Genomic DNA, 25835 nt, shown 5'->3' on the forward strand with positions numbered 1-25835 from the left:
TTTGCTTAAAGAGATTTAGAACCAGTCATTTCAAACAGTGTTTAAAATATCTACTTTCTACTTGGTTATACTCATTTATATTTAAATTGTCAATAATATTTGCTAACTCTAGCTCTGTACTCTTTAGATATTAGCAGGGAATACTGAATCTTCAATTACTATTACTGGTGCTATCTTTTCACTCAATTCAATAAAAACATTTTTTCAGCATCTACTATGTAATAATACCATGCTAAATGTTAGACATAGCAAAGTAAACAAAAAGCTGGCTTCCTGTTCTCAGAAAATATCAACTATTATAAGTAATGCTTGGGCTGTGAAAGTGCTTACAGGATTCAAAGGGACTGAATTTAGTAGTGATCAGGTAAATTCACCCCACGAAGTGCAAGCTAAGCTGATTTCTCATAATCTGTCTTAGAGATCTATTACTCTTTGACTCCTGTGAGAAAAGTGAGAGCAGAGACAGTTTCTACCTTGTCTGAAGTTTTCCCCAAGAATTTAGCTCAGTAACACACACCAATAAAACACACTGTAAATAGACCTTTTGAGTACTGCAAACAAGTGACAAATAAAATTTATAATATATATATATATATATACAGAACTTACACTGAATATAAAATAGTACACCAACTCTGGGCATAGTGGCACATGCCTGTAATACACATAGTGTGCTCTTACTGAATGAAAGGAAGGGGGAAAGGAAGGAAGGAAGGCAGGCAGGCAGGCAGGAAGGAAGGAAGGAAAGAAAAGTTCATTAGGAAAACAAGTAAAAGATATTGAGATGGCTATTCTTGGTTATCAATTTGACTACATCTGAAATTAATTAAAAACCCAAGCAGCCGGGCATAGCTGTGAGAACTTTTCTCGATAGATCGTCTGAAGGAAGACCCAGCCTAAGCTGGGGCCATTCTTTCTCATGGCAGCCTATGCAAAGGATGTGAAAGCTTGGGGCTGGAGAGATGGCCAATGGTGAAGAGCACTGGCTGCTCTTCAGAGGTCCCAGTTCCATTCCCAGCAACGACATATGGCTCACTACCATCTGTAACTCCAGTTCCATGGTATCTGATGCCCTCTTCGGGCCTCCTCAGGCACTGCACAGACGTCTGCAGGTAATAACACCCATACACATAAACAAACAAAACCAACCTGCTCAGCGTGACATATTAGGGTTCTCTTTTTAATGCCAAGTGGGAGGGATGAATGAATAATCTTAAAGTGGTGGAGACAGCTGTGTGAATCAGAAACATGGTTTTGTAAGTTAGAGCTTCTTCCCTACTCTGTACAGATTCTGAATTGATTTCCTTTGGTTTTAATTAATGTCTGAAAGTCTTAAAATATCAGTCTTCAAGCCAGTTATGATAGTATGCTGTAATCCCAGCATGCAGCAGGCAGAGGCAAAGGCAGAACAGCAGCAGGAGTTGGGGCAGGGACACAGGCCACAGGAAGAATGCTGCCAACCTGAGGCCAGATGGGTTTAATAGTAAGACTCTTGTTCAAAAGAAAAATGAAAAAATAGTTGACCATTATGATAAACGATATAAACGTGTAATGCAAAAGATAAAGATAGGGGGCTGGAGAGATGGCTCAACAGTTAAGAGCACTGGCTCATCTTCCCAAGAACCCAATTTGGGATCATAGCCCCCACAATGGGCAGCTAACAACCTTCTGTAACTTTAGTTCTAGGAGATCCGACACTCTCTTCTGTCCTCCTCAAGTATACCACCTCAAATGATATATACAATACGCAGACACACACATACACATAAATAAATCACAGAAGTAATAGGGAAACTGTAAATGATTTGAAGACTTTATTTTCTTGGAGCAGAGAAGGGCTTTCTAGGCATGGGACTAAAGACCTAAGTCATAAGGGAAAGGAGTGCTATAGCTGATCCACTCAAAATTTAAATTTTTTGTAGAGCAAAAGCAAAAATGGAAAAGGCAGTAATAATCCATTTCAAAGTTCAAAGTAAAAAGAATACAAAAATATCTTGACAACACCAATTCAAAAGCTTCTAAAATAAAGAGCTGTCAATTCACAGTCATAAAATTAATAATTAACAGACATAAAAATGATAAATAACGTTCACTGAGATTTTGTTCTGTGACAATGCAATCGTGGTGGTTTGAATAAGAATGGCCACCATAGGCTCAAAGATTTGAATGCTTGGTCACCAGAGAGTGGCAGGGTTTGAAAGGATTAGGACAGGTGGCCTTCTCGAAGGAAGGGTGTCACTAGGGGTACGCTTTGGGGTTTCAAAAGCTCAGGGCGGGCTTAGTGTCTGCTCTTCCTGGTGCCTGTGCATCTGGATGGAGAACTCTCAGCTCCTCTCCAGCACCATGTCTGCCTGCGTGCTGCCATGCTCCCTAAGTCTCTGAACTTGTGAGCCAGCCCCAGTTAAATGCTTTCCTTTGTAAGAGCTGCCATGGTCATGGTGTCTTCTCACAGCAATAGAACACTGCCTAAGACAGTGGCCACTCAGTTTTTCCACTCTAGAGGCTTTCATGCTATCACAATGTGACTGTGATGGCTTTAATTGATAGAGTCCTTTCCTATTTCTTCAGTCTGCTTTGGCCTTGGGACTTGTTTTAGCTAATAGAATAGGGCTGAGTTGACAGTGTTCCTCTTCCCCTTTAACACTCTCTCATGGAACCTTGCCGGATGGGAGATCAGACCAGTAAGAGGCAGAGCTCCCAGCAGTAGATACCTCCATTATGGAAGAAAAAGCAGACCTGCCTACTCAGTACCCAGCTGAGGGTAGGTGGATGAATGACCAGAAAAACTGCCGAACCACTGCAAAGATTAGTTCCCAATAACAAACACAATAGTTGGTGGAAAGTTAGTTAAACTTCCCTTGTCCTATCCCCTTCGAACACCCTGATATTGACCCCACCCTAGCACAGTGGGCTCCTTCACTGTGTCAAGTACCCCCTGTTGCATCACTGCTTTGGCCTTTCATGTTCTGCTGCTTAGAATGCTCAGCTCCTACTATTTCCACATCACAGTCCCCCATTCCTTTTGGATCACTGCTCAAATGTCACACCTCCTGTCTAGGCCTTACCTGCTCAGTACCTACAATTTCATCCCATCAATACCGAATATCCCCCATTTCCGCTCTAAAAATAGTGAAACATGGTTTTTCTGTCTAACACGCTACATATATTTTTTTTCTACTACATAAGGTAAATTCCCCCAACGTAAGATTTCTGAGCTCTCAGGTATGGGAGACTCTGAAACTAATACACCCTCACATTTTTCTGACTGAAGACACCATCCAGTCAGTCGCCCATTTCTGTGAGGAGACAGTCAGAGGTGAGTATTTTAGAGTGAGATCACAGTGTTGGCCAGTCAGCGACAGGCTGGCATACAGACTCAGGCAGGCTGGCTCCGACTCCCAAAGTCTAGACGTGCGACACGCACTTGGCATGTCAAGCTGCATGGGAGGCACACTGATTTCCTTGGCTCTTCACTTTGTTAATACCCGTGCTTCTTCCCTCAGAAGTTCTGCACGTTGTCTGAACAAAAGATTATATTTGAGTCTGAAAAAGTAACAGACCAAAGTCTGCAGTGAAAAGACATCAACAAAATTCCCACATGTAACTTCTTTTTCACCTGTTTTAGACAAATAATCTTAGTTTAGCTTTTTGATATTTGTACCTTTAAATTCTTCCTTTATTGAAGATATTTTTTTTCCTGGCATCACTGTCCTAAGATTGTGGAGGTTAGATTTCACCTAAGATTGGGTGAAATCTCAATTTTACTTAATTATAATCAGACATGTAAAAAAAAAAAACTACTGAATTTATGAATATACTTTGACTTTCTAAGATTTTTTTCATATGATTAACTTCTTACAACAAAAAACAAATTACTTTTTCTGTTTCTATACCACAGTCCTGAACTTGTCAAGAGATTATATTCCTCTAATAATCACCTAATATGAGGAAATAAGTTTCCATTGTAAGTTTCCACTTACCAAATTGGTTAATATTTAAAAAAAAATACTTAAATGCTGAGGTATTGGTTAAAATGTATATAGAAACCACTTTATATATTCTGACAGGTTGTTATAACTTCAATTTTTTTTTCTGTGTGGTATATAAAGTTGTATGTGCACTTGTGTTTTTGCAGAGGCCAGAGGCAAATGTCAGCTACATTTTCTGTTGCTCTCCGCCCTAGTGTTTGAGATAGGCCCTCTCAGTGAACCTGAACCTCACCAATGCAGCTAGAGTGGCTGGCCATGAGCTCTGGAGACCCACCTGGTCCCCTCCAACTGCCCTGCCCCTCGCGATAGGGCTACACTCTTCACTGAGCTTGGCCTTTCCCTGAGTGCAATGGATCAAGCTCAGCTCCTCATGCTTGCATGGGAAGCACTTTACCTTCTGAGCCATCTACCCGGCTTATAATTTTTTTTTTTTAGAAAAGAATATAAGGACCAAAGTCCTGAAAGTTATGTATGCCCTTTGGTTTACAAATTCAATTTCTAAGATCTTACACTAAGAAAGTTAAGGATTAAAAAAGAATTATTAAAAACATTTAAGCTTGGCAAGGTAATGTATAAGTGTAATCCTAGCACTAGAGCAGAGGAGGAGACAGTAGGATGCAAAATACTACAGGGCAAATCCAAGGCCAGACTGAGTTACATAGTGAGACCCAGCCTCAACAACAACAAAATCAAAGACAGGAGACATAGCTCTGTGGACACAGCACAGTGCTAAGTGCTTGCTTTACAGCAACAATTTATAATCTACCCTTCAGGTTTATTCCCAAGAAATAGAACTGATATTCCCACCAACCATCCTACCTGCCAAGCTGTCTTGGAAAACTACTCTGTCAAGTAGAAAACCTAGCCCAGAAGCACTGAAGTGCCAGAGTAAACAGTAAATGGAGAACTCAGAGCCTCCCATGTTGTTCAACATCAACTCTTTTGGGAGGCTACAGAGTTCCATACATAACAGATTCTGTATTATGTCACCTAGGTTCAAAGTTAAGGACTACTTCTGTAAATGATGACTGACTCAGTGACTGTTCTATTGCTGGGAATAGACACCATGACCAAGGCAACTTTCATAAAAGAAAGCTTTTGACTGGGAGTTAGCTTACAGTTTAAAAGGCTTAGTCCCTTATCATCATGCCAGAGAGCATGGCAGTAGGCAGCTGTGGTATCTGAGAGCTATCCTGATCCGCAAGTGGAGAGAGGGAGAGAGAGAGAGAGGAGAGACAGACAGGAGGGCTTTTGAAACCTCAAAGTCCACCCCCAGAGATACATTTCCTCCGACAATGCCACCTCAAATCCTTCTCAAGTAGCACTACTCCTAAATGACTAAACATTCAAATATAAGAGCTTATGGGAGCCACTAATTCAGCCCCCCACAGTGACTACCTGTCTTCATGCATCAGAGCTGATGTACCTATAGCAGATTACTAAGAACACTCCCCCTTCTTTGGAGGTAGGGTCTCACTCTGAAACCCAGGCTAGCCTTGAACTCGGTTTTCTTCCTCAATCTATCACGTGTAGCGGTAACAGGCACGTACCACAACACCTAGCAATATAAGTAGTTTCTAACAAGATAACAATTTTTTGGCTTTTTTACATGTTTTTTTCTTTCCATGCATGAATGAAGAATCTAAATATAATATATAAGCAGTTCTCCACATTTCAAGTGCAAATGTTAAGGTCGTAGGATTGTAGAAGGGACCCTGAGACCAGAACAAGGAGTGTGTAAGGTTAAGAATCTTCCATAATGCCAATGCTTACTGATTTTCTCACAGACCTTTGCAGTAATAAAAGGCAATGGTGGATAAAACTGTTGCCATCTTTGTACTCAAAAATCACTACCTCTGGTAGACAAATTCAAGGCCACACACTCATGCTAAAAAGGATACTCTTGATGAGGTACTACACACTGCTTAGTAAGTCTCAAAACTCCAGTGTGTTCGCATATCCAGGCACACAGACAGCACTCCTGAATACCCTGGTACAATGGTGTTTCAGAGGAACTGGCTGTCCACATCAAAGCATCTGCCAAAATGAATGGGGCAAAATATCTTTTCGTCTCTTTTTCTTTTCATGGAATGCCTTTTAATTTTTTTAAAAAAATTAATAAAAATAATTTTGAGACTGGGTCTTGCAGATGTACTTTAGGCTGGCCTTCAACCCTTGATCCTATTGTCTCCAATATTCAGATTACAGAAATATGTGGCTATGCCTGATTATAATACTATTTTTAATGACAAACCAATCAGAATTATTCTGCTTGCCTAGCCAGTGACAGTCTCTGGGTTCAAGTCCAGCACTCAAAACAAACAAAAAACTCCAGGTTGTTTTGACTTAAATATTAGATAGTAGGTGTGTGAGGGGCTCAGGCTTGTCACCTCAGCAACTGGGGTATTGAGACACGAGGATCATGAATTCAAGGCCAGCATGGGCTTTATATAGCAAGACCCTGTCAAAAATAAATAAATAAATAAATAAGGAACAAAGTAAGACTGTCACTTCAAGGAAAACTATGAGAATATATGTCACTAATAAAATTGCAGGTTTCAAGTGAAAACTAGAATTTTGGAGAATCCTATTCCATACAGCGAATATTTGAAGACTTCTAATAAAAATGGATGATAATACTGAGGAATGTGACATTGACAGTATATAAGAAAATATATCAACATCAGAAGAACTACATAACACAGCCACTAATTTCCAAATAAACTATGACCGGTGTTACAAAACTGCACAGAGCACACTCTCCACTAAAAATGTAAGATACACCAAGTGGATTTTAATGTAGCAGATGAGAAGGGCACACTGGTACACAGCCCCAATTCCACTCCGCAACTTCAAACATCACCTTTTCAACTTGGGTGTGATATCAAAGACTGTCCATGGTTACCTTAGAAAGCTATTACCATGTTCTTTTCTTTCTAACTATATATGAAATGTGAGGGTAAGATATTCCTTCTTAAAACAAAATGGAGAAACAGATTAAATGTAGAGTTATATGAAGAAATCAGTCTATTTTGTATTCCAGCATCCACTAACAAGATAAATGGAAAAATATGCACATAATGTATTTATTACTATTTGATAAACATATTAATCTTTTAAGAACGTCCCAATGTTAATTTTATATGGTTAACTATGGGCAGATATAAACAACAAAATTAATGTTCTTGGGTTTTCAGCAATTTTTTAAAGGTCAAGGGGTCTGGATATTAAAAAGTTAGGGAAAAGAGCTAGCTGCCCTACAATAGAAATTTATTTTCTCTTCTTACTTTTCCATTAAGTGAAAATTTTTCATTTCTAGGTATTGCTTCATTGACAACTTTGCCACTTCCAGCATGGAGACCAGAACAACAACAAATCCAGCCCAAATAATGATCATCACGTGAACTCTTCAAAATTACTAATGTCCCCTGGGTGCACAATAACCCTAAGGACTAAAGAATACAAGGATCCACGCAGATTGAGTAGCAAAGCACAATGGAAAGCTATCAAAAGCAGAAATGCTGACGTTTCAAAGTAGTTTTGAAACCTCTACATCTACAAAAAAAACAGTTTTGTTTTTTGTTGTTCTTTTCCTGGTGAACGCTCAGTGAAATTTCAGTGTAGAGCAGATTTGGCAATGGGGGGGGGGGGTGTTGGTGACAGCGGCATTGTTTCGGGAAACCGATACTTCCGTGCAAAAAATTTCATTCTCTCACCATCTTACTACTGGTCTGTTGCAGAGGGGTGTGGTTAAGAGCGCCGGGGAGCGATTCAAAGCCGCAGCCTAGGCTGCCCCGAAACTGTGTCCAAGCCACGATTCTGGGCCAAGTCAATCTGCCAGAGCAGGAGGCCGAATGTTTTATGGGGAGGGGGAAAATATCAAGCTAGACAGCAAGGACGGAAAGTAGTATCCAAACCGAAGCGGTCCCGGGTGCACGAAACGCCTGGAACGCTGACGTGCGCGCGGGGAGCGTCTGAAATGCTCCCCTCCCGAGCCCTCCGCTGCGGCACTCTCTCCATCGGGTCTGCAGGTCCGAAGGGACCGTCGGCCTACCTGCTGGCATTGATTCTGCTTTGGGTGCGCGAACCACCGTCCTCGACGACGGCGGCTGAAGCAATCCCAGACAAAGGGGGAAAGCCGGCCCCCGGGGGAAGCGGGGAGGGAAGGTGGCCCCGGGGGGCCGCGCCAGGTGTCCCTGCGGGGCCCACGGGCACGTGGAGAAGGACAGTCCCGGAGGCACCGCCGGGGTGCAGCGGGGCTGCCCCGGGCCCCGGGAGTTCGCGCACGGACGACCCCACCCTGCCCACCGTCAAGGTTAACCCGCCCACTGGAGTACCTGTGGAGGCCTCGCACAGCCGGAAGGCACAGGGTGAGCATGGGCGCGCCGAGAGGCCGGCAGCAGGGCGCGCGGCCCTCCGGTGGGTGCGGGACGGGGCCGGGGGGTCCGCTGGCCCGGGAGCGGGCCTAGGCCAGGAGACCGGAGCGCCGGGACGCGGCGGCCAGCCCTGGCAGCGCCCTCCGCCCACGTGCTGCAGCCCCACGCCTGCGCCCGAGGCCCCGCCCCGGCCCCGCCCCTATGCGGCCCCGCCCCTGGCCGGCCCCGCCCCGAGGCCCTGGCTCCGCCTCGCGCCCTGGCCCGCTCCCACTCCCAACCCCTCGGTGCTCTGCTCCGCCCCAGGGGCGGATCCAGCAAGACCCAGCACCCGAAAGCCGTGCGAGCAGCCGGGTGGGCTGAGGGGGCGGCGGCGTGGGAGCCCGGGAAGTTAGGGAGACGCGGCCAGCTCTGCGATCCTGAGCAGCGCTCAAGCCCCGGGGACCGCGGGGCCAGGCGGACCCCGCTTCCCGACGCCCCGGGGCCAGCAGCCGTCGTATTTTGTTCTCTTGCCTGGTAAGGGGCTTCGATCTGGAAAGGGTGCGTCTCCCGCAGCCCCAGATGGAGGCCTGCACCGCGCACCCCTTGCAAACAGAGTCTGGGCTGAGGCAAATCCTGGGTCTAGCGGGGAGGGAACCTTGGGGTGGGAAGTGAATGTGATTGGAGGTGTAGGAGGGGAAGCTTGGAGGAGGTTGGACAGCTCCCCCCAGCCCCCATCCTGTCCCCCGCTTCTGCCCTGGGGCCTTAGTCGGTACGTGTAATAACCTCTCTGGCCTAGAGTCTGGGCTCGCCTTTAAAAGAAGTACAAAGCTAATAAACATCCTAGCGGCGGGTACCACACCCTGGCTGTGAATTAGGGATCCCAGGGAGCAGATTGCTGATACGATTTAGTGGAAATAAGCCATTAATGTCGCCTGGCCCTGCGCCACTGTTTGGATGCATAGTATTCCATGTGAATGAACGGGGCCAGGAGCTTCCAGCTTGTCCACGAGAGCACAGCTACTGCAGGCAGGGCAGGTCGGTTTGTAGTATCCCTCAGTTTCGACGTTTCTGACCAGCGCGTTGATTAAACAGAAATGCCGTTTATTAACAATAACACTCAGTGGGTGAACAGTCTTTCCACAGAGCCTTGTCGGCAGCAAGTAACTCTTAACCTACAAAAGTAGTGGAGTGTAAATTATTAATATAATAAAAAAAAAACCCTCTTGGAATAAAGGAAGATGCTCGTTGTGGCACACCTGAGTCAGCAGTACGAAATCTCCCCCAACTTAGAAGTAAGGCCTTTCAAGGGTGATTCCTGATGTCTGCACGCCTATACGTTCTTGTGTCTGTATCATATACATTGTTAAGACATAGCGAGGTCTAAGCTTTGCTACACGCGTTTTGAAAACATGTCTTTTTACTGAGGCAAGCTTTAACATAGTTTAATAGTGCTGGTTTGAATGAACATGTGGAAAACTGTAACAACTTGTGCTTTTCTGACACTTTAAAGAGAGAAAAAAAATCATGGTAACGAATAATTTTTGTTTTTATTGCTTTTAACATAGCATATGACCCTTGATACTTTCTTCTTTTTTCAATCAAGGAGGTATTTAAGCGTCTAAAATGTCATCTGTCAAGCCCCTAGTTTATGCGGTTATTCGTTTCCTGAGGGAGCAAAGCCAGATGGATGCATACACGTCTGACGAACAAGAAAGTTTGGAAGGTAGGCACCTGTTCTCTGTGCTCATGTCATAATTAGAAAGAGAGATTAAAGTAGCTACAATCCCAGGTTCATGATTTTTTATAACAAAATCAGAATATTCTGTTGAGAGGCTTAACTGGATGTGTTATTTATTTTCTGGGGCCTGTTTTAACTAACAATAGTAGGGCTATTGCTTATGTAATGAAAAATTATTGTCAGAAGTATGTCATTCATTTTCTAGGGAAGTTTTTCTTTATGGGAACTAAGCTAACATTATTCCCACTGAATAGATGAGGAAATGAGATCAAATGATTTAAGCCATAGAACAGTTACTTTGTAACAAAGCTGAGCTTTAAATCCCAGTTTATACTTTAAAGATTTTTCTCTCTTTTTTTCTAATAGCAAGAGGATCGCATTCAGGAGAACACGTGAAAATACCTTAGTCATTGCAATAGCACCATGGTTTTTAAAAAAATCTAAGTAATTATATCAGTACTGAGCAAATGATACTATTACTGAGCTCTAGCAAAAGCTACTTTGGGGAATGAGATGGTTTTGCTCTTGTTTTATGTGAGCTTTAAATCTTGGATTCAGAAATCTGCAAAGCTGGGCAGGACTGGAGGAGCACCATGCATTTCCTTGACACCATGGTTTTGCTTTATGATTCTGCATTATGCAGTTTCAATTCAGTATAGTCATTAAGAAGACAGAACAATGTAGACATCCTTCAAATAGGTACAAATCAAAGTTGGGCATTTGTTTGAAACTGTCTAGTGAGAAAGAAGATGTTTTTTCCAGGTGGTAATGAGAGGCACAGGTGAGGCACACTGGAAGGACATTGCACATTAGCCCCTTTAATATTAAGGTCTCTTTGTCCTCCCTGACAGTCAGACTGTGCGAAGAGAAAGGTAGGTTGGCTACCAAAGAAAGTCTTGGTTGTAACTGTGCTGTAACAACAGAGGAAAGCAACCACATAATAAAAAGATATTTCTTTTCTAATCTAAGGCAGTAGGAGTTTTAATGAAGCAGAATGAAAATCGAGAGAATTTAAAAAACCAAGATGTTATGTCCTATTTTTAGAATGGCATTCAGCCAAAAATATGTGCCTTCAGCTGTTTGTTATATATGGAGTCAGAAATGGTGCCAATTGTTTGTGACTGACCCCTATTTTTGACTCTTTGATTCTAATTTAATTGAACATGAAATCATGTGGAGGTGTTTGCCCACCTTCTAGACATTTAAAAAAAGCCTTCCAAAAGGATCTGTTGTTCCAGCACTAGACTCACCACTGTTGTTGAGCTGTGTCTCTTCAGCTGTGACGTTTGTTATCAGATCCCTGATTGTTGTCATCTCTGACATGTGCTTCACTTTCGATTGTTTTGGTTTCAGCACACTGTCACTCTTGCAAGCACTACTCCCTTCTTAACTCTTTCGAATCCTGATAAACTGGGTGATTCTTGCAGTCCTCTTCCACTGGCCTCTTGGGTTTTTCTCCTCCCCTGCTCTCAACCACTGGGTAAAACACCAGGTCAGTGTTTCTGAATTCAGGTTTTTTTGGTTTTTTGCAAAGTCTGAAGACATTTTTGAGTACCACCACCTTTGGGGAGGCTGGCCTCTCATGGATAGAAGCCATAGATGATGCTAAACCCTCGCCAAAGCACTAGACAGACCTTGACAACAATGAATTATCTGATCTAAAGTGTCAGGCTGATGAGCTTCAGAAACCCTGTCCTAGACTGTATCATTCCCAAATCGTTTTCCTCCAGCAATCTCTGTCTTAAACATCTTACCTCCTGACTTCTACTGCTTGTATTTCTAGCATACTTCCTCTAGAATCCACACTCTAATGAGTCTTTTACCAATCCCTCCAGTCTGTAGAGCCCATATTTTCCCTACCTCTTCCTTATTTGTCCTCAGTTCTGTGGTGGGTCATTATGATATTTTCTTGTATTATTTCCTCTGTCTTGAAAAATCAAGCATTATTTAATTCTAATTCTACCTGCTCAGTGTCTATATTCATTTGGCTATATAGATTAATGGAGCAAAATGTACAACTTGCTGACTAACTGTATTGATTCATGACTGTGAACCTCAAGCTTTAATGCTAGTCGGTGACTAGAGTATTTGTTTCTCATTCATCCATCTATTGTCCTAGATGCTCATTTTAATATTTGCTTTCATCTGCTGAAACCCCAGACTTCCTTTTCAGCCTTTACCCTTAGAGGCTTCCTTCAGCATAAAACAAACAAACAAACAAACAAAAACCCCAAAAAACACAAAGTAATAAGGAAACAATATCTACTAACTTCCACACCCTTTGTATTCACTCACCGTCAACACCACATGCTTTGCCTAGCTGCCTGCTTATTATGATAGGTGGACTAGCTATATTCCCTTCTCAGAGAAATCTCTCTTCTGGCACATTTTGTCCCATCCTAACTCACAATCCAGTATTTCACTGTGCTTTCTCTGCCCATTGTCCTACATCATCAAATTTTCACTCCACTGAATCATTTTCATTCAATCATAAATGTACCAACAGTTCTTCTTTCATTAGAAAAGAAAAGAAGAGAAAAGAAAAGAGAAGAGAAGAGAAGAAAAGGACCGAGGCTGGAAAGATGGCTCAGTGGTTGAGAGCACTTGCTTTTCTTCTGTAGGCCCCAGCTCATGATGAGTGGTTCACTCCCACCGACAGACCTAGCATCAGGGAGATTCGAAGCTCTCTTCTGGTCTCTGAGGGCGCTCCACTGACATTTGGTATTTACACACACACATACATAAATGATAATAATCGGTCAGGGAGGCCAGTGCTAGAGAGTTGGCTCGGAGGTTTGGAGCACTAGCTGTTCTTCCAGAGGACCTGAGTTTCATTCCCAGTACCCACGGGCAGATCACAGCCATCTTTAACTCTAGCTCCAGGGAATCCAATGCCCTCTTCTGACCTCTGAAGGCACCAGGTGCACTGAAATATATACATATAGTCAGAACACATAAATACACTAAAAATAATAGTTTTAAATGGATACTCTTGTGAGTCTACCCAGTCCTCTTTATCTGTTTTTTTTTGTTTGTTTTTGTTTTTTTGTCTCCCTTTGTAACAAAACGATTTGAAAGAGTTGTCCATACTCGCTTTTTCCAATTCTTCTATTTCTTAATTATAAGAATTATAATCTTTTCTCTCCATCCATTCTGCTCTCATTAAGGACAGTACTGATTTCTGTGTTTAGTTAAACTGCTAGTTCTTCATCTTATCTGAGTCTCTATTTTTTTCCTTCATCCTGTTCTTTTTTTGGTTGGTTGGCTTTTTGAGACAGGATCTCTCTATGTAGTCCTGGCTGTCATGGAACTCACTCTGTAACCAGAGATTTTGCTTTCCTCTGCCTCTGGAATGCTGGGGTTAAAGGCATCTCGTCCTTATGACCCGGCCTGTCAGCCTGTCCTTATGTCTTCTTCTTATTGTCTAGAACGTCTCATAATTCTCCTTGTCCTCTCATCTCATTTCTTGCTCTTTCTCTCTATTGCTGACCCCCTTTCTCCTGGCCTATTATGCTCAGAGTCAACCGCTTGATTTTCTATTTATTTATTTATTTGTTTATTTTTTTATTTTGCATTATCTGCATTCATTGCTTTGGTGATAATTCTTAGCTTATTTCCCTGAAGTACCGCAGTTATATGCTGACAGTTCTCAGAACTGTACCCCCAGTCCAGACCTTTCTTCTAAACCCAGACTTCTATATCCAGCTGCCTACCACGTATCTCTGCTTGCATGTCTACTAGGCGTCTCAAAATTAACATTGCCAAAACTGAACTCACAGTCCTCCCACCTAAAATCTGTTCTATCCACAACTTCCCTACCTCAGAGAAAGCAGCTCGAGGGTTTCCTTTGCTTAGGCCAAAAACTTGGGCATCCTTCTTCTAGGGTCTTGTTTTTCTCATACTCTACATCTAACTGTTAATAACTCTTGTTGTCTGTGCCTTCAAAAGTCAGTCTGTCTTTCTTCTTTCTTTCTCAAGGTCTCATTGTGTATCTTTTGCTAGAACTCTCTGTATGGACTAAGTTGGCTTCAAACTCACAGAAATCCACCTGTTTCTGCATCCTGAGTGTGGGAATTAAAGGTGTGCACCCCCTTACCAGGCCTAAAAGTCTATACTTTCAAAATGCATCTTGAGTCCGAGTTTGGGGAATATAGTTCTTTCATAGAGTGCTTTTCTGGTGTGCTCTGGTGTACACAAGTCCCTAGCACTGCAAATACCAACCAACCCAAACCATAAAATGTATTTTGAGTCTAACCATATTTTACCACCTCCACTTGTATCACCCCTGGTTGAAACTGTTTATTGCTAGTTCTTCTGTGGTCTTTTTTTTGCCTGTTCTTGCTCCTTTGACTATCTACACTCACCCATTTCTTAAGGATATGGCAGATTCTGTTCTTCTCTGTGCAGAATCTTGCCAGGACTTCTTTAGTTACTTAGTCATTGCATAAAGGATCTATATAATTTGGACATATTGTCCACCTACTGTTTTTCATTTAGTTTCAGCCAAATTAGCTTCCTTACTGGGAAGGCACCAGATCCTTGTGCCTAAAGGCTTTTGTTCTGGCTGTTTCCTTGGCCTGGAATAGCCTCCCCTCATTCCTATGTGCTGTAAAGATAGCACTTCCATCTCCTCCAAGTTTTAGCCAGCTTTTTTCTCAAGGAGGCCTGCCCTGAACTCCAAGTTAAATCTGCAGTCTGTATTACTGCTCAGCTCCTGTCCTCCCCAGACTCCTTACCCTTGTTTATTGATTATAGTCATCTTCTCACTCCCTGCTCCAAGAGGTTAAGATCCTTTTCTATTTGATTCACTGCTATAGCAAGTATCTAGAAAGAGGACTGACATGTGATAGGTACTCCATATCTATTTGTTGAATTGAAATCCATAATCCTGGGCCTTCACTTATCTGATCTGTATCTTGGTTTCTAAATCTACTGGGCAGAATACATCAACCCTTCCCCATAGAACATTTGTGAAGTGAATCCATCCTATCTATTTGGCTCAGAAATTCCATGGCCTGGTTTTTGGTTAATGGCTCATTTTTGTCTTCTTGATTTATTTGTGTGTATGTGAATTTATGTTTGGGTTTGGCTGTTTAGATTTTGACAGACAGACGGTGGGCAGGAGAAATGCTCTTTACCTTAGATCTGATCATTTTATATTTCCTTGGAAATTAAAGTATGGTTTTGACTGCAGACAAAGAAGCCAGTGGACCCCATTTATTGACCATCCCCCACTTGCCAGACTCTGTTAAAGTCAAAGATGGATACTAGGCCCTGTCTGCAAGGAGATGGTCTAATATGAGATATGCTTGCCAGGGGATATTTCATATGCATGAGATGTCTAATATTCATTCCAGGCCATATGATTTAGAGCGATCTTTGCAGTAATAGAACCCCACAGACTACATGGCACAGTTGAGAATGGCAGTCTGATCCAGGTGGGAGGGTGAAAGAGTTAACAAACGCATATGTCTTGTGAGTAAGTGCTATGGCAACCAGAGCAAATTAACTTGCAGTCCAATATTTTCAATGTAGCTTCATCTGCTTGGGAGAAATAGAAAAGGAGAAGGCCACATTCTTGTAGTTCTAGCTACAGAGGAATTCAAAATATCAAAACACAGACAGGAAAGGAAGGGAGTATGGGTAAATGGATTATTTTCTTATCACTGAGAACTTGGTGCTTGACTCAGACCCTTTCTAAGAAGAATTTGTTGTGGCTGTTAAAAATAATAGTGTTTATTTTGTGACAGGGACACTCTTCTCAAGATCACAATTAATACATAAAGTATCTTTTAAAAGTCTCCTAAGATGTGTGTGAATCTCTTCAGTAGTGTTGGAAGGGCAGTGGTTACTTTGACCATGTGCTTAGTTCATTTTTCAACCATAGCACCAACAGGATAGAACCAGTCTTTTTGTAAATTTAATTTAATTTTTTATTTTATTTTTATTAATTGCAGTTTATTCACTTTGTATCTCAGCTGTAGCTCCCTCCTTCATCCCCTCCCAAACCCACCCTCCCTCTTCTTCTACTATGTCCCTCCCCCAATCCCCTGATAGGGGAGGACCTCCTCCCCTTCCATCTGACCCTAGTCTATCAGGTCTCATCAGGACTGGCTTCTTTGTCTTCCTCTGTGGACTGGTAAGGCTGCTCCCCCCTCAGGGGGAGGTGATCAAAGAGCCAGCCACTGAGTTCATGTCAGAGATGGTCCCTGTTCCTATTATTGGGGAACCCTCTTGGCCACTGAGCTGCCTTGGGCTACTTCTGTGCAGGGGTTCTAAGTTATCTCCATGCGTGGTCATTGTTTGGAGTATGAGTATCAGAAAAGACCTCTTGGCCCAGATTTTTTGGTTCTTTTGCTCTCTTTGTGGAGCTCTTGTTCCCTCATCTCCCCTTCTTTCATAAGATTCCCTGAACTCTGCCCAAAATTTGGCCATGAATCTCAACATATGTTTTGATATCCTGCTGGGTAGAGTCTTATGACAACACATGCTGGAGAGGACATGGAGAAAGAGGAACCCTACTCCACTGCTGGTGGGAATGTAAACTTGTACAACCACTTTGGAAATCAATCTGGCACTTTCTCCGACAATTAGGAATAGTGCTTCCTCAAGATCCAGCTATACCACTCCTAGGCATATATCCAAAATATGCTCAAGTATACAACAAGGACATTTGCTTAGCCATGTTTGTAGCAGCTTTATTTGTAATAGCCAGAATCTGGAAACAACCCAGATGTCCCTCAGTTGAGGAATGGATACAGAAATTATGGTATATTTATACAATGGAATACTATTCAACAATTAAAAATGAAGAAATCATGAAATTTGCAGGCAAATGGTGGGATCTAGAAAAGATCATCCTGAGTGAGGTCTCCCAGAAGCAGAAAGACACACATGATATATACTCACTTATAAGCAGATATTAGACATAATATAGGATAATCATACTAAAATCTGTACACCTAAGGAAGGAGGACCCTGGCAAGATGCTCAGTCTTCATTCAGAAAGGCAAACGAGATGGACATCAGAAGAGGGAGAAAACAGAGAACAGGACAGGAACCTATACTAGAACCAATCTTGTCCCCCTCAAAGGGTCCTTGCAGAGAGGATGAAACATTGCACTCCTGTTGTGGGATGCTCATTTGTATGTATCATTTGAGTGGAAGCCCACCTGGTTTCCTGCTTCTCTTTCTAGGCTGTTCTCAACATTCTTACCATCCTTTTAGTTCTAAACGCAGACAGTTATGTTCTGTCACTAATCCTTGAAAGCTCTCCATTTGCCAGCGGCGCGGAGTCCCAGGCTTTAAAAATGTCATTGAAGCTGCCTTGTGATCTGCTAAGTCTTTGATTCTTACATAATCTCCCTTCGCGTCTTTGCATCAGTCTGTACCTTGTACCCTTGCTGTACCAACCAGTTATTTTGTCCTCCACCAAAAATAGACAAGGCAACTGTCATCATTTAGCATGCTATATATTTTGCTCTATAGTATGGACAGTGATTTGTTTTTCCTGTTATGTTTATTGCTGTTCTCTAAAACCTTGGAAAAGAACCTTACACAAAGCAGGCACATAGTAAATTTGCTTATGTGAATGGATATTTTATATTGATTTATTATTTATTACAATTTATTCATTTTTGTATCCTGGCTATAGGTCCCTCTCTCATCTCTTTCCAGTCCCACCCTTCCTCCCTCCCTCTTCTCCCCCTATGTCCCTCCATAGTCCACTGATAGGGGAAGACCTCCTCCTCTACTATCTGACCCTAGCCTATCAGGTCTCATCAGGACTGGCTGCATCCTCTTTGTCTATGGCTTGGCAAGGCTGCCCCTGCCCCAGGGGGAGGTGGTCAAAGAGCAGGTCACTGAGTCGATGTCAGAGACAGCCCCTGCTCCCCTTAGTAGGGAACCTACTTGGAGACTGAGCTGCCATGGGCTACATCTGAGCAGGGAGTCCAGTTCTCTCCTGCATCATCCTTGCTTTATGTATCTGTCTCTGCAGGACCCCCTGGACCCAGAGTTTTTTGGCTCTGTTGGTCTCCTTGTAGAGCTCCTGTCCTCTCCAGGTCTTTCTATCTCCCCTTCTTTCATAAGATTCCCTGCACTCTGCCCAAAGTTTGGCTATGAGTCTCAGAATCTGCTTCAATACCATGATGGGTAGAGTCTTTCAGAGTCCTCTGTGGTAGGCTCCTGACCTGTTCCCTGTCAACTCCTGCTTCTGATGTCTATCCTGTTTGCCCTTCTGAATGAGGATTAAGCATCTTCCCTAGGGTCCTCCTTGTTGTTTAGCTTCTTTAGGGCTATAGATTTTAGTATGTTTATCCTATACTATATGGCTAGCATCCACTTATAAGTGAGTATATACCATGTGTATCTTTCTGCTTCTGGGTTACTTCAATCAGGATGATCTTTTCTAGTTCACACCATTTGCCTGCGGATTTCATGATTTCCTTGTTTTTAATTGCTGAGTAGTAGTCCATTGTGTAAATGTACCACAACTTCTTTATCCATTCCTTGGTTGAGGGACAGCTAGGTTGTTTCCAGATTCTGGCTATTACAAATAAAGCTGCTAAGAACATAGTTGGGCAGTGAACGAATATTTTAAAACAGAACTCTTTTATTTTACTATTTACTAATATTTCGTGCTTGCTCAGGGTCAAGCATTACATTTCTCTTAGTAATTTTCATCAAGTTGAAATCTTGTTTTTCACATATAAAAGATGTATAACATTTTAGGTTTGTTTAATACATTGGTGGTTAATTAGATATTAGTATTGGAATGTAAGATGTTAACGATATTCTCTTCTTTCTGGTAGCTTTCAACAAGAATATATTGTACTGTGCCTGTTCAGAAATTGTATTTTAGCTAATACTTACCTTTCAGTGAGAAATAAGAGACTACTGTCTTTCTCAAGTAGCTCATCCATAAGCAGATGTCTTTGTGCAGCTGGGCCAGTTAGTTTTCCTTAGGTTGTTTGACTATAAGTACCTATTTATCATAAATTTCATTTCTAGAAGGAAAAACTGAAGGCTCCTTTTTAAAGTTGCTAATCCCCCCTGCTCTTATTTTATTTCAAGTTGCAATTCAGTGCTTGGAGACAGTTTTTAAGATCAGTCCCGAAGATACACATCTTGCAGTTTCACAGCCTTTGACAGAAATATTCACAAACTCCATCTGTAAGGTATGTTGGCATTTTTTTCCCCTCATTAGTATTTGGTGCAAGTATGATACAGTTTTATCTTGGGTTCTTAATAGCTGAGGGGATAGGTCTGCAAATAATCAACTTCTTCCTGGGCATACGAGAAATACATGTTATGGATATTATTTAGGAACTAAAATTTACCTCGCTTAATGCGCTTTAGACGTTCATGTTAGTAGATAGTCTCACCTTGCCTACTTTGAAGTCTTTTTGTAGTTTATTTTTAAATTTCCAAGCTCTGTGGTGCTGGAGAGATGGCTCTGCGCTTTCCAGCACATACTGCATGTGCAGAGGACCAGGGCTGTGTTCGCAGTGCCCTCTTTGAGTGCTCTTGTTCTCGTACCATGCTTGAGAAGTTTGAGTATCGCTGGCATAGGACGTGTTAGCTTCGACTTGAGTGGACAGTACATTTAGCTGCATCCCCCACTTTGCTTCTAGAACTTGTTGGGAAGAGACCCTGAGAGTATTTGCATCGGAGATGGAATTTGGTAGTTGTAGACTCAGAAGAGAATAATGAGGGTACAGGTTAACTCATCAAGCAGATGAGCTCATATGACAGCATATGGGGAGTTATGAGCCTTGGCTCTTCCTTTTGTCTCCCCTTTGATTGAGATGACCTGTTTGTCTTCTTCATTGTGTCTGAGCTTGTGGCTTCCTGAGGTCCCCTGCTCAGGTTCCCAAGGGCTGTGCACAGACAGAGCTTAGATTTTGCTAGTGTCTCCACGGACTTAGTCCTGAAGGCGTCACTGCTCATTGCTTCTTAACAACTTCCAACTGTCTTCCAGGAACACTGGTTGACTTTTGTACTCTATTGGAATCGAGCTCTGTTTCTGTAGCTCTCTGATTATACTTAATTGTGAGAGGTTTATTGTATTCTATTTTTTAAGTGTCAATTGGTTGAGACTGATTCCCTGTTACATCTTCGGGATGTTCTTTGTGGTCACATGATCCTTTATAAAGTACCCAGGTCTACGCCTGTGGCTCTTCAGCCTACACCTGTACTTCTACTCAGCATACTAACCCTGTACAGCAGGGAAAGTCTAAAGTGTGCCTGAAGCAGCATTGACATCATTATGATTAAAGAGTTCGCCTTATCCAGTGTACTCGAATGTGATATAACTTTTGGAATTCTGCTTTTTCCTTTGTGCCCCCTATTTCTGTTTATGCTTTTGGAAAAATGGACTCATTCCCTTTATTTAAAGTATGTAACATTTGCCAACATGTTTTAAGCTCCTCAGGTTTATTCAATGAGTGTGAAATTAATTTTCAGTGTAGAACTGCAGTGATTTCATCTTAAAAGTTAATGGGTTAGAGCCAGGGTTGGTGGCACAGACGTGTAATCCCAGTACTCAGGGAGGCAGAGGCAGGCAGATCTCTGTGAGTTTGAGGCCAGCCTCGTCTACAGAGAGAGTCCAGGACAGCCAAGGCTACACAGAGAAACCCTGCTCCCCCTCCAAAAAAGTTAAGAGGTTGGAAAAGAAAATAAATTATAATCAGATTTTCAATATGGCATTTTTCTGAACCAAAAGATTCATTTTTTAAATTAATAAACTGTATGCTTGTTGGAAGTTGTAAGATAGAAGGAAGCCTGTGAGCAGGTTTGGTAGAGCGATAGGGATCGTGTCTAGGGAGCATAGTTAAGCAGTGAGCAGGCACGAGTGTTCTGTGTCACTTTAGCCTAGTACTTTATGCTTCAGAGAGAAGGTTTTGTTGTTATTGTTTTTGTTTTAGGCAAAAGTCCAATCCTTGTCAGTGATTTTTGCACATGTGGGTATTGGTTTCTTATTAGCAAAGTACATTTCCAGGTTCAGTGTATCACGTTCCTTGACATTTTAGTTCACACGAATGGTTACCATGGCTTTACATCGGCATAAAAGCTACAAATTCTTCTTGTTCTGTCAGTATTGTCAACTTAATTGTAACATCAGAGTGAAGTTAAAGACAATATAATTTTTAAGAGGCCTTCCACAAATATAAAGACACCAAGTTCCCATCATCACTCAGCGCGCCTCAGTGTTTACTTTTAGAGGTATCTTTGCTTTGAAATTTATGCGTAAGAGGTTCGAGGACGATAGCAGGTGCTGGTACAAAATTTCGTGCTGCTGTTCATCTCCCCTACTATTATCTATCTATTATTTAAAACAACAGACAGTACAAAGACATGTAAGGAAGAGACTACAAGTTTTATTTCCAAGTACTAATACTGTTAACTTTGGGATACATCTTCACAGTCTTAGTGTGTGAATCTGTGTATGTGCACATTTTTGTATGCCTTTAAATGGTCACATTTTAGATGCTTTTTTAAATTGATCAACAGTATTAAGATACATGTCTTAGGATAATAAATATGCTGCTCCAGAAGTTTGTACTTTTATTCTTGTTCTTTGCATATTAATTGCATATTTTGTTCATGAAATGGGATTTCTGACTATGGGAGAAACATCTGGGAAAAGAGGAGAAAGCTGGAGCTGTAATTCCGACTTCAAGGCAGGAGGATCACAAGTTTGAGGCCTGCCTGGGCTGTCGAGTCGGTTCAGGGATGGCCTAGGTGTCCTAGAGGGAAAGAGTCTGCCTTGAAGTAATGTAAAAAGAGCAAAACCATCAGGATGGTGGTGCAGCACAGTGGCCGAGCTTTTGCCTGGCATTTGTGACATCCTAGTTGAATCCCTAGCACTGGAAAAAAAAAAGAGTTACTAAAATATATGCAATTTATAATTATTTATCAATGTGGAATGACTTTTTGTGTAGCTAAAAAGAAGCATGTTTTGATTTCATTTCAGAATGACATAATGCCCCTTTCAAACTCAGTGCCTGAAGATGTGGGAAAGGCCGATCAACTGAAGGACGAAGGTAAATACCTCTGGCTGCAGCCCTTACTTCCTGCAGCTCTGGAGACGGCAACTCCAAGGCGCTGGCAGTGTGGTCGCGCTGTCATGGCTGCACTGTCGTAGACTGCACAAGAGGAGCAGATGTGAACGTGTTTGAAGAGGCCTGGTGACATAGAAAGCTTTGTCAATATCAAGGCAATCAAGGCTAGCCTAGTTCTTGCACACTTTGATGAGCAAATACCTTATGACTATTTACTTGGAACTGCATTTGCTATTTGACTCCAACTGTTCTTTATTTTTTAATATATATTATATATCATATATAATATAACATATAATATATAGTTTACTATATATTACTATATATGTTACTATATATTGCTATATTTTATATACTATATACTATATTACTATATATAATATATGATATTATATAATATATAATATATGATATTATATAATATATAATATATGATATTATATAATATATAATATATGATATTATATATGATATTACATCATATATTATATATAGTACTATATATCTTACTAATACATAGTTTACTATATTATGTATTATTAATATATAATATATAATATTGTATATAATATAATAAATTATATAATTATAATATGTAATATATATAATATATAGTTTAATTTGTAATATATATAGTTTATATATTAGTAATATATAATATATAAATATAGTTAGTAAACAAACCAATATATATATAATATATTTGATTACATCCTTGTTCTTCAGTGTTTTCATCATTTTAGGATTACATTATAAAGTTCTCTGCTCCGGACAAGTAGATTAGTCTCTGTTTCCAATTCTGTTTCCTCTGAAAGTGATATAGTCTTGGAGGGCCTTGAAACCTTAAAATACTATGACCTCATAATTTACACATAAAATAAAAACAATGGCCACTACTCATTGCCACTTGAGTTGTATTTCCCAAAGTGTTTGTAGTTCAGCAATTCAGATGCAAACACATTTTTCATGTCATGTTTTCTAATTGGAGCAGCTTCAACAGAGGTTTTTCGGCCGCTTGGGCTTTGCATCGTGTGACAGCGCTTCAGTGATGCTGTGTGGTCTCTGGCACCATTCTGTTGTGGAAGCTGGCTTAGTCCTAGTAGTAGTGCTCAGTGAATGGCAAATTGAAACCTTATTTTTGTCCCTTATGCTACTAGCTCTGCATGGCAGCCTTGGGAAATGATAATCCCTGTGGAGTCTTTTGTTTGGTTTTGTTTTGGTGTGTTAGGACGATGTGGGCTAGAGGGAGGGGTAGCATGAGGCTCCTTCAACATAGCAGATGGGGAGACTGAGCTACTTCTACGTTCACCTTTAACAAACGCTTTTGTTCTTTGTTTTCACTGAGACATCTCATATTTCAGACATGGTATGAGCCAGGTCAAAATGATGGCCATTCTGTCTAGAATAGGCATGGTAGGTTTGTCAAGTGTAGCAATATTACAGGCTGGTGGTGGTAATTGAGGCCACTCACTAGCTAGTAACCTCCTGGACATGGCTTTCAGATGTATCATGTGCTTCTGAAAAGCAGGAGGAAGCAGGAAGGGCTCCCAGCTGCCGTCTCCTGATGTGGCTGAGAGTGGAAGGAGACAGCTTTGTAGGAGCACATCACACAACTATAAAGTGCTATACCAATGTTTTATTGTTGTGTTATGTGCACAGATTCGTTTGCAAACTGAATTTACTTTCTAATCGTTAACTCACGTTACAGCACTGGTATATGTCTGTAATGTCTATATACCCGTGCCTGCACATTCAAGGCGGTTCACAGGAAAGACCCAAGAAAGTTTTAATGTTGACGGTGGTGAAAGGCTACCCCAAGGCAACAACAAAAATCTCAACCAAGAACAAGAAAGTCCTTGACAAGTCTGTTTACCTCAGGCTAATGTAGCTAACTCTTTTTGTAATCATAAAAAGTTTGTTATCTTCTTAGATTTCTTAAGAAGTTTTTGTTGGGTGGTGGTGGTGGCGGTGGCAGTGTAGGACTTTGATCCCAGCACTCCACAGGCAGAGGGAGGTGGATCTCATAGTTTGAGACCAGCCTGGTCTACAGAGTGAGTTTCCGGCCAGCCAGGACTACACAGAGAAAGCCTGTCTCAGACAAACAAACAAACAAACAAACAAACAAGATCTTCATATTAATGACTTTTGGGGGAAACTGCCTAAAAATCAATTAATTTTCATTAAAAACAAATTTCTTGAGCTATTCTTTGTATAAGTTGCTCTTTTACTATGTACAGTTCATTAGTTTATAACACTCACAGATTTTACAGCCAAATCAATTATTAACCATTTTTACCCATTAGCAGTTCCTCAAACCCTGGAAGCTTGAGCACCTGCCTTTCCTTTATCCTTTCAGCCCCTGCTCTCTGCAGACTTATCCCTCACTTGCCTATTAAGCAGCTCACCAACAGGACAGGAACAGGAAACTGAGGAATCGTAGAGGCTCTGATATGTCTCAGACATAGAATTTTCAGTTTCATCCAGTGGTTTTTGACCAACACACTGTACACTGTATCCCATCATGTGATGCCATAGCAGATAGAGTCACGGGAATCCCTTATTTTACTAGATAAATTGCTGCCAGCTGTATGTGCAATTGCTCTTCCTGAAAATCAGTACTTAGTAGGCTAGCATGGTATCTGAAATCCTGTCTCTAGAAATTAATCTCCTACAATCCCCTTAAAAGGTTTCTATCTCCTTTAAAAAGGATATTATCTGCCAAAGATGTTAGCACAGTTGGTTTAGCCAGCTTCCTCTCAGCAGCCTCCCTTGCATGGCTCTCTCTCTCTTTCTCTCTCTCTGTTGAAGGGAAGAGGGGCTAGGAGAAAGAGAGGAATGCAGACAGATCTATTTGGGAGAAGGGTGAGGAAGATGAAGGAGGAGAGGATATATATCTGTGATGTAGTCACGATGCATTTGCCTTTCCTTCAACAGCTGGATTTTACGTTGTGCAAACATTAATTTCCATGAGTCCACATGGTTGAAAAGGTTTAAACACCATGAAACTAAGAACAACATCTCTATGGTATGAGATAGAACTGACCCTAGTGTGACCGAAAGACACTGCCTGTGACCTTCATGTTACTGTAGTTTCTATGGTTGAAACCTATCAGTCAGACTTTCTATAAGTCACACTTTCCACTTTTTTGTACTTTGTGCTCACGGTGCCTGTCGTTGATCTGATTTGCAGGCAACAACCACATGAAGGAAGAGAACTACGCTGCCGCAGTGGCTTGTTACACGCAGGCGATAGAGTTGGACCCCAACAATGCAGTGTTTTACTGCAACAGGTAACGTAGCTCATGTCAGCTGCTCGCTCTGTCTGAAACGCTGGGATCCAGAGCTCTGGAAGGCAGATGTCCAATGTCTCTGCTGAGAAATATGAAAGTACGGAAAAATAAGCTGAAGGAGAAGGGAATAAAGCCGCAGGCTTTGTTCAGAGGCCACCAGGCTTAATATTCTTTAGAATATTTTGTTTTATAGGAGTACAGACAATTTTAGATTCAGCTTTGTTCATTGGACATGCAATAATCATGTCCCTTTTTGTTTTGTTTTTATTTTTTATTTTTTGTAATTTTTTTTTGAGAGTGGGTCTCATGTAGCTCAGATTAGTCTAGAAATTTCTGTGTGCTGATGAGACCCCTAGACCCTGCTTCTCCTGCCTCAACTTCTGGAGTTCTGGGATTCA

The 25835-nt window shown here is 41.5% G+C and overlaps 2 protein-coding genes across 5 annotated transcripts in view; one reads left to right on the forward strand and one right to left on the reverse strand.

The window, feature by feature from the left end:
• Nln (neurolysin) overlaps positions 1-8535 on the reverse strand; it is an 87769-nt gene extending 79234 nt beyond the window's left edge. The window contains exon 1 of one of the 2 annotated variants that reach the window (XM_021649292.2): positions 8327-8535. In XM_021649292.2, coding sequence (XP_021504967.1) covers positions 8327-8367 — 41 coding nt within the window. In that variant the 5' untranslated portion in view covers positions 8368-8535. The remainder of the gene's footprint in view (positions 1-8326) is intronic. The other variant, XM_021649283.2, reaches the window with a different exon arrangement.
• The window catches only part of Sgtb (small glutamine rich tetratricopeptide repeat co-chaperone beta), a 41213-nt gene continuing 23497 nt past the window's right edge, over positions 8120-25835 (forward strand). Inside the window, exons 1-5 of one of the 3 annotated variants that reach the window (XM_060385676.1) lie at positions 8120-8359; positions 9948-10067; positions 19158-19261; positions 22060-22129; positions 25338-25437. In XM_060385676.1, the coding sequence (XP_060241659.1) occupies positions 9968-10067; positions 19158-19261; positions 22060-22129; positions 25338-25437 (374 nt within the window). In that variant the 5' untranslated portion in view covers positions 8120-8359; positions 9948-9967. Of the gene's footprint in view, positions 8360-8629; positions 8879-9947; positions 10068-19157; positions 19262-22059; positions 22130-25337; positions 25438-25835 lie in introns of those variants that run through there. The other 2 variants (XM_021649312.2, XM_021649304.2) reach the window with 2 other exon arrangements.

The sequence above is a fragment of the Meriones unguiculatus genome, chromosome 6, assembly GCF_030254825.1.
Source record: "Meriones unguiculatus strain TT.TT164.6M chromosome 6, Bangor_MerUng_6.1, whole genome shotgun sequence".
NCBI classification, from domain to species: Eukaryota; Metazoa; Chordata; class Mammalia; order Rodentia; family Muridae; genus Meriones; species Meriones unguiculatus.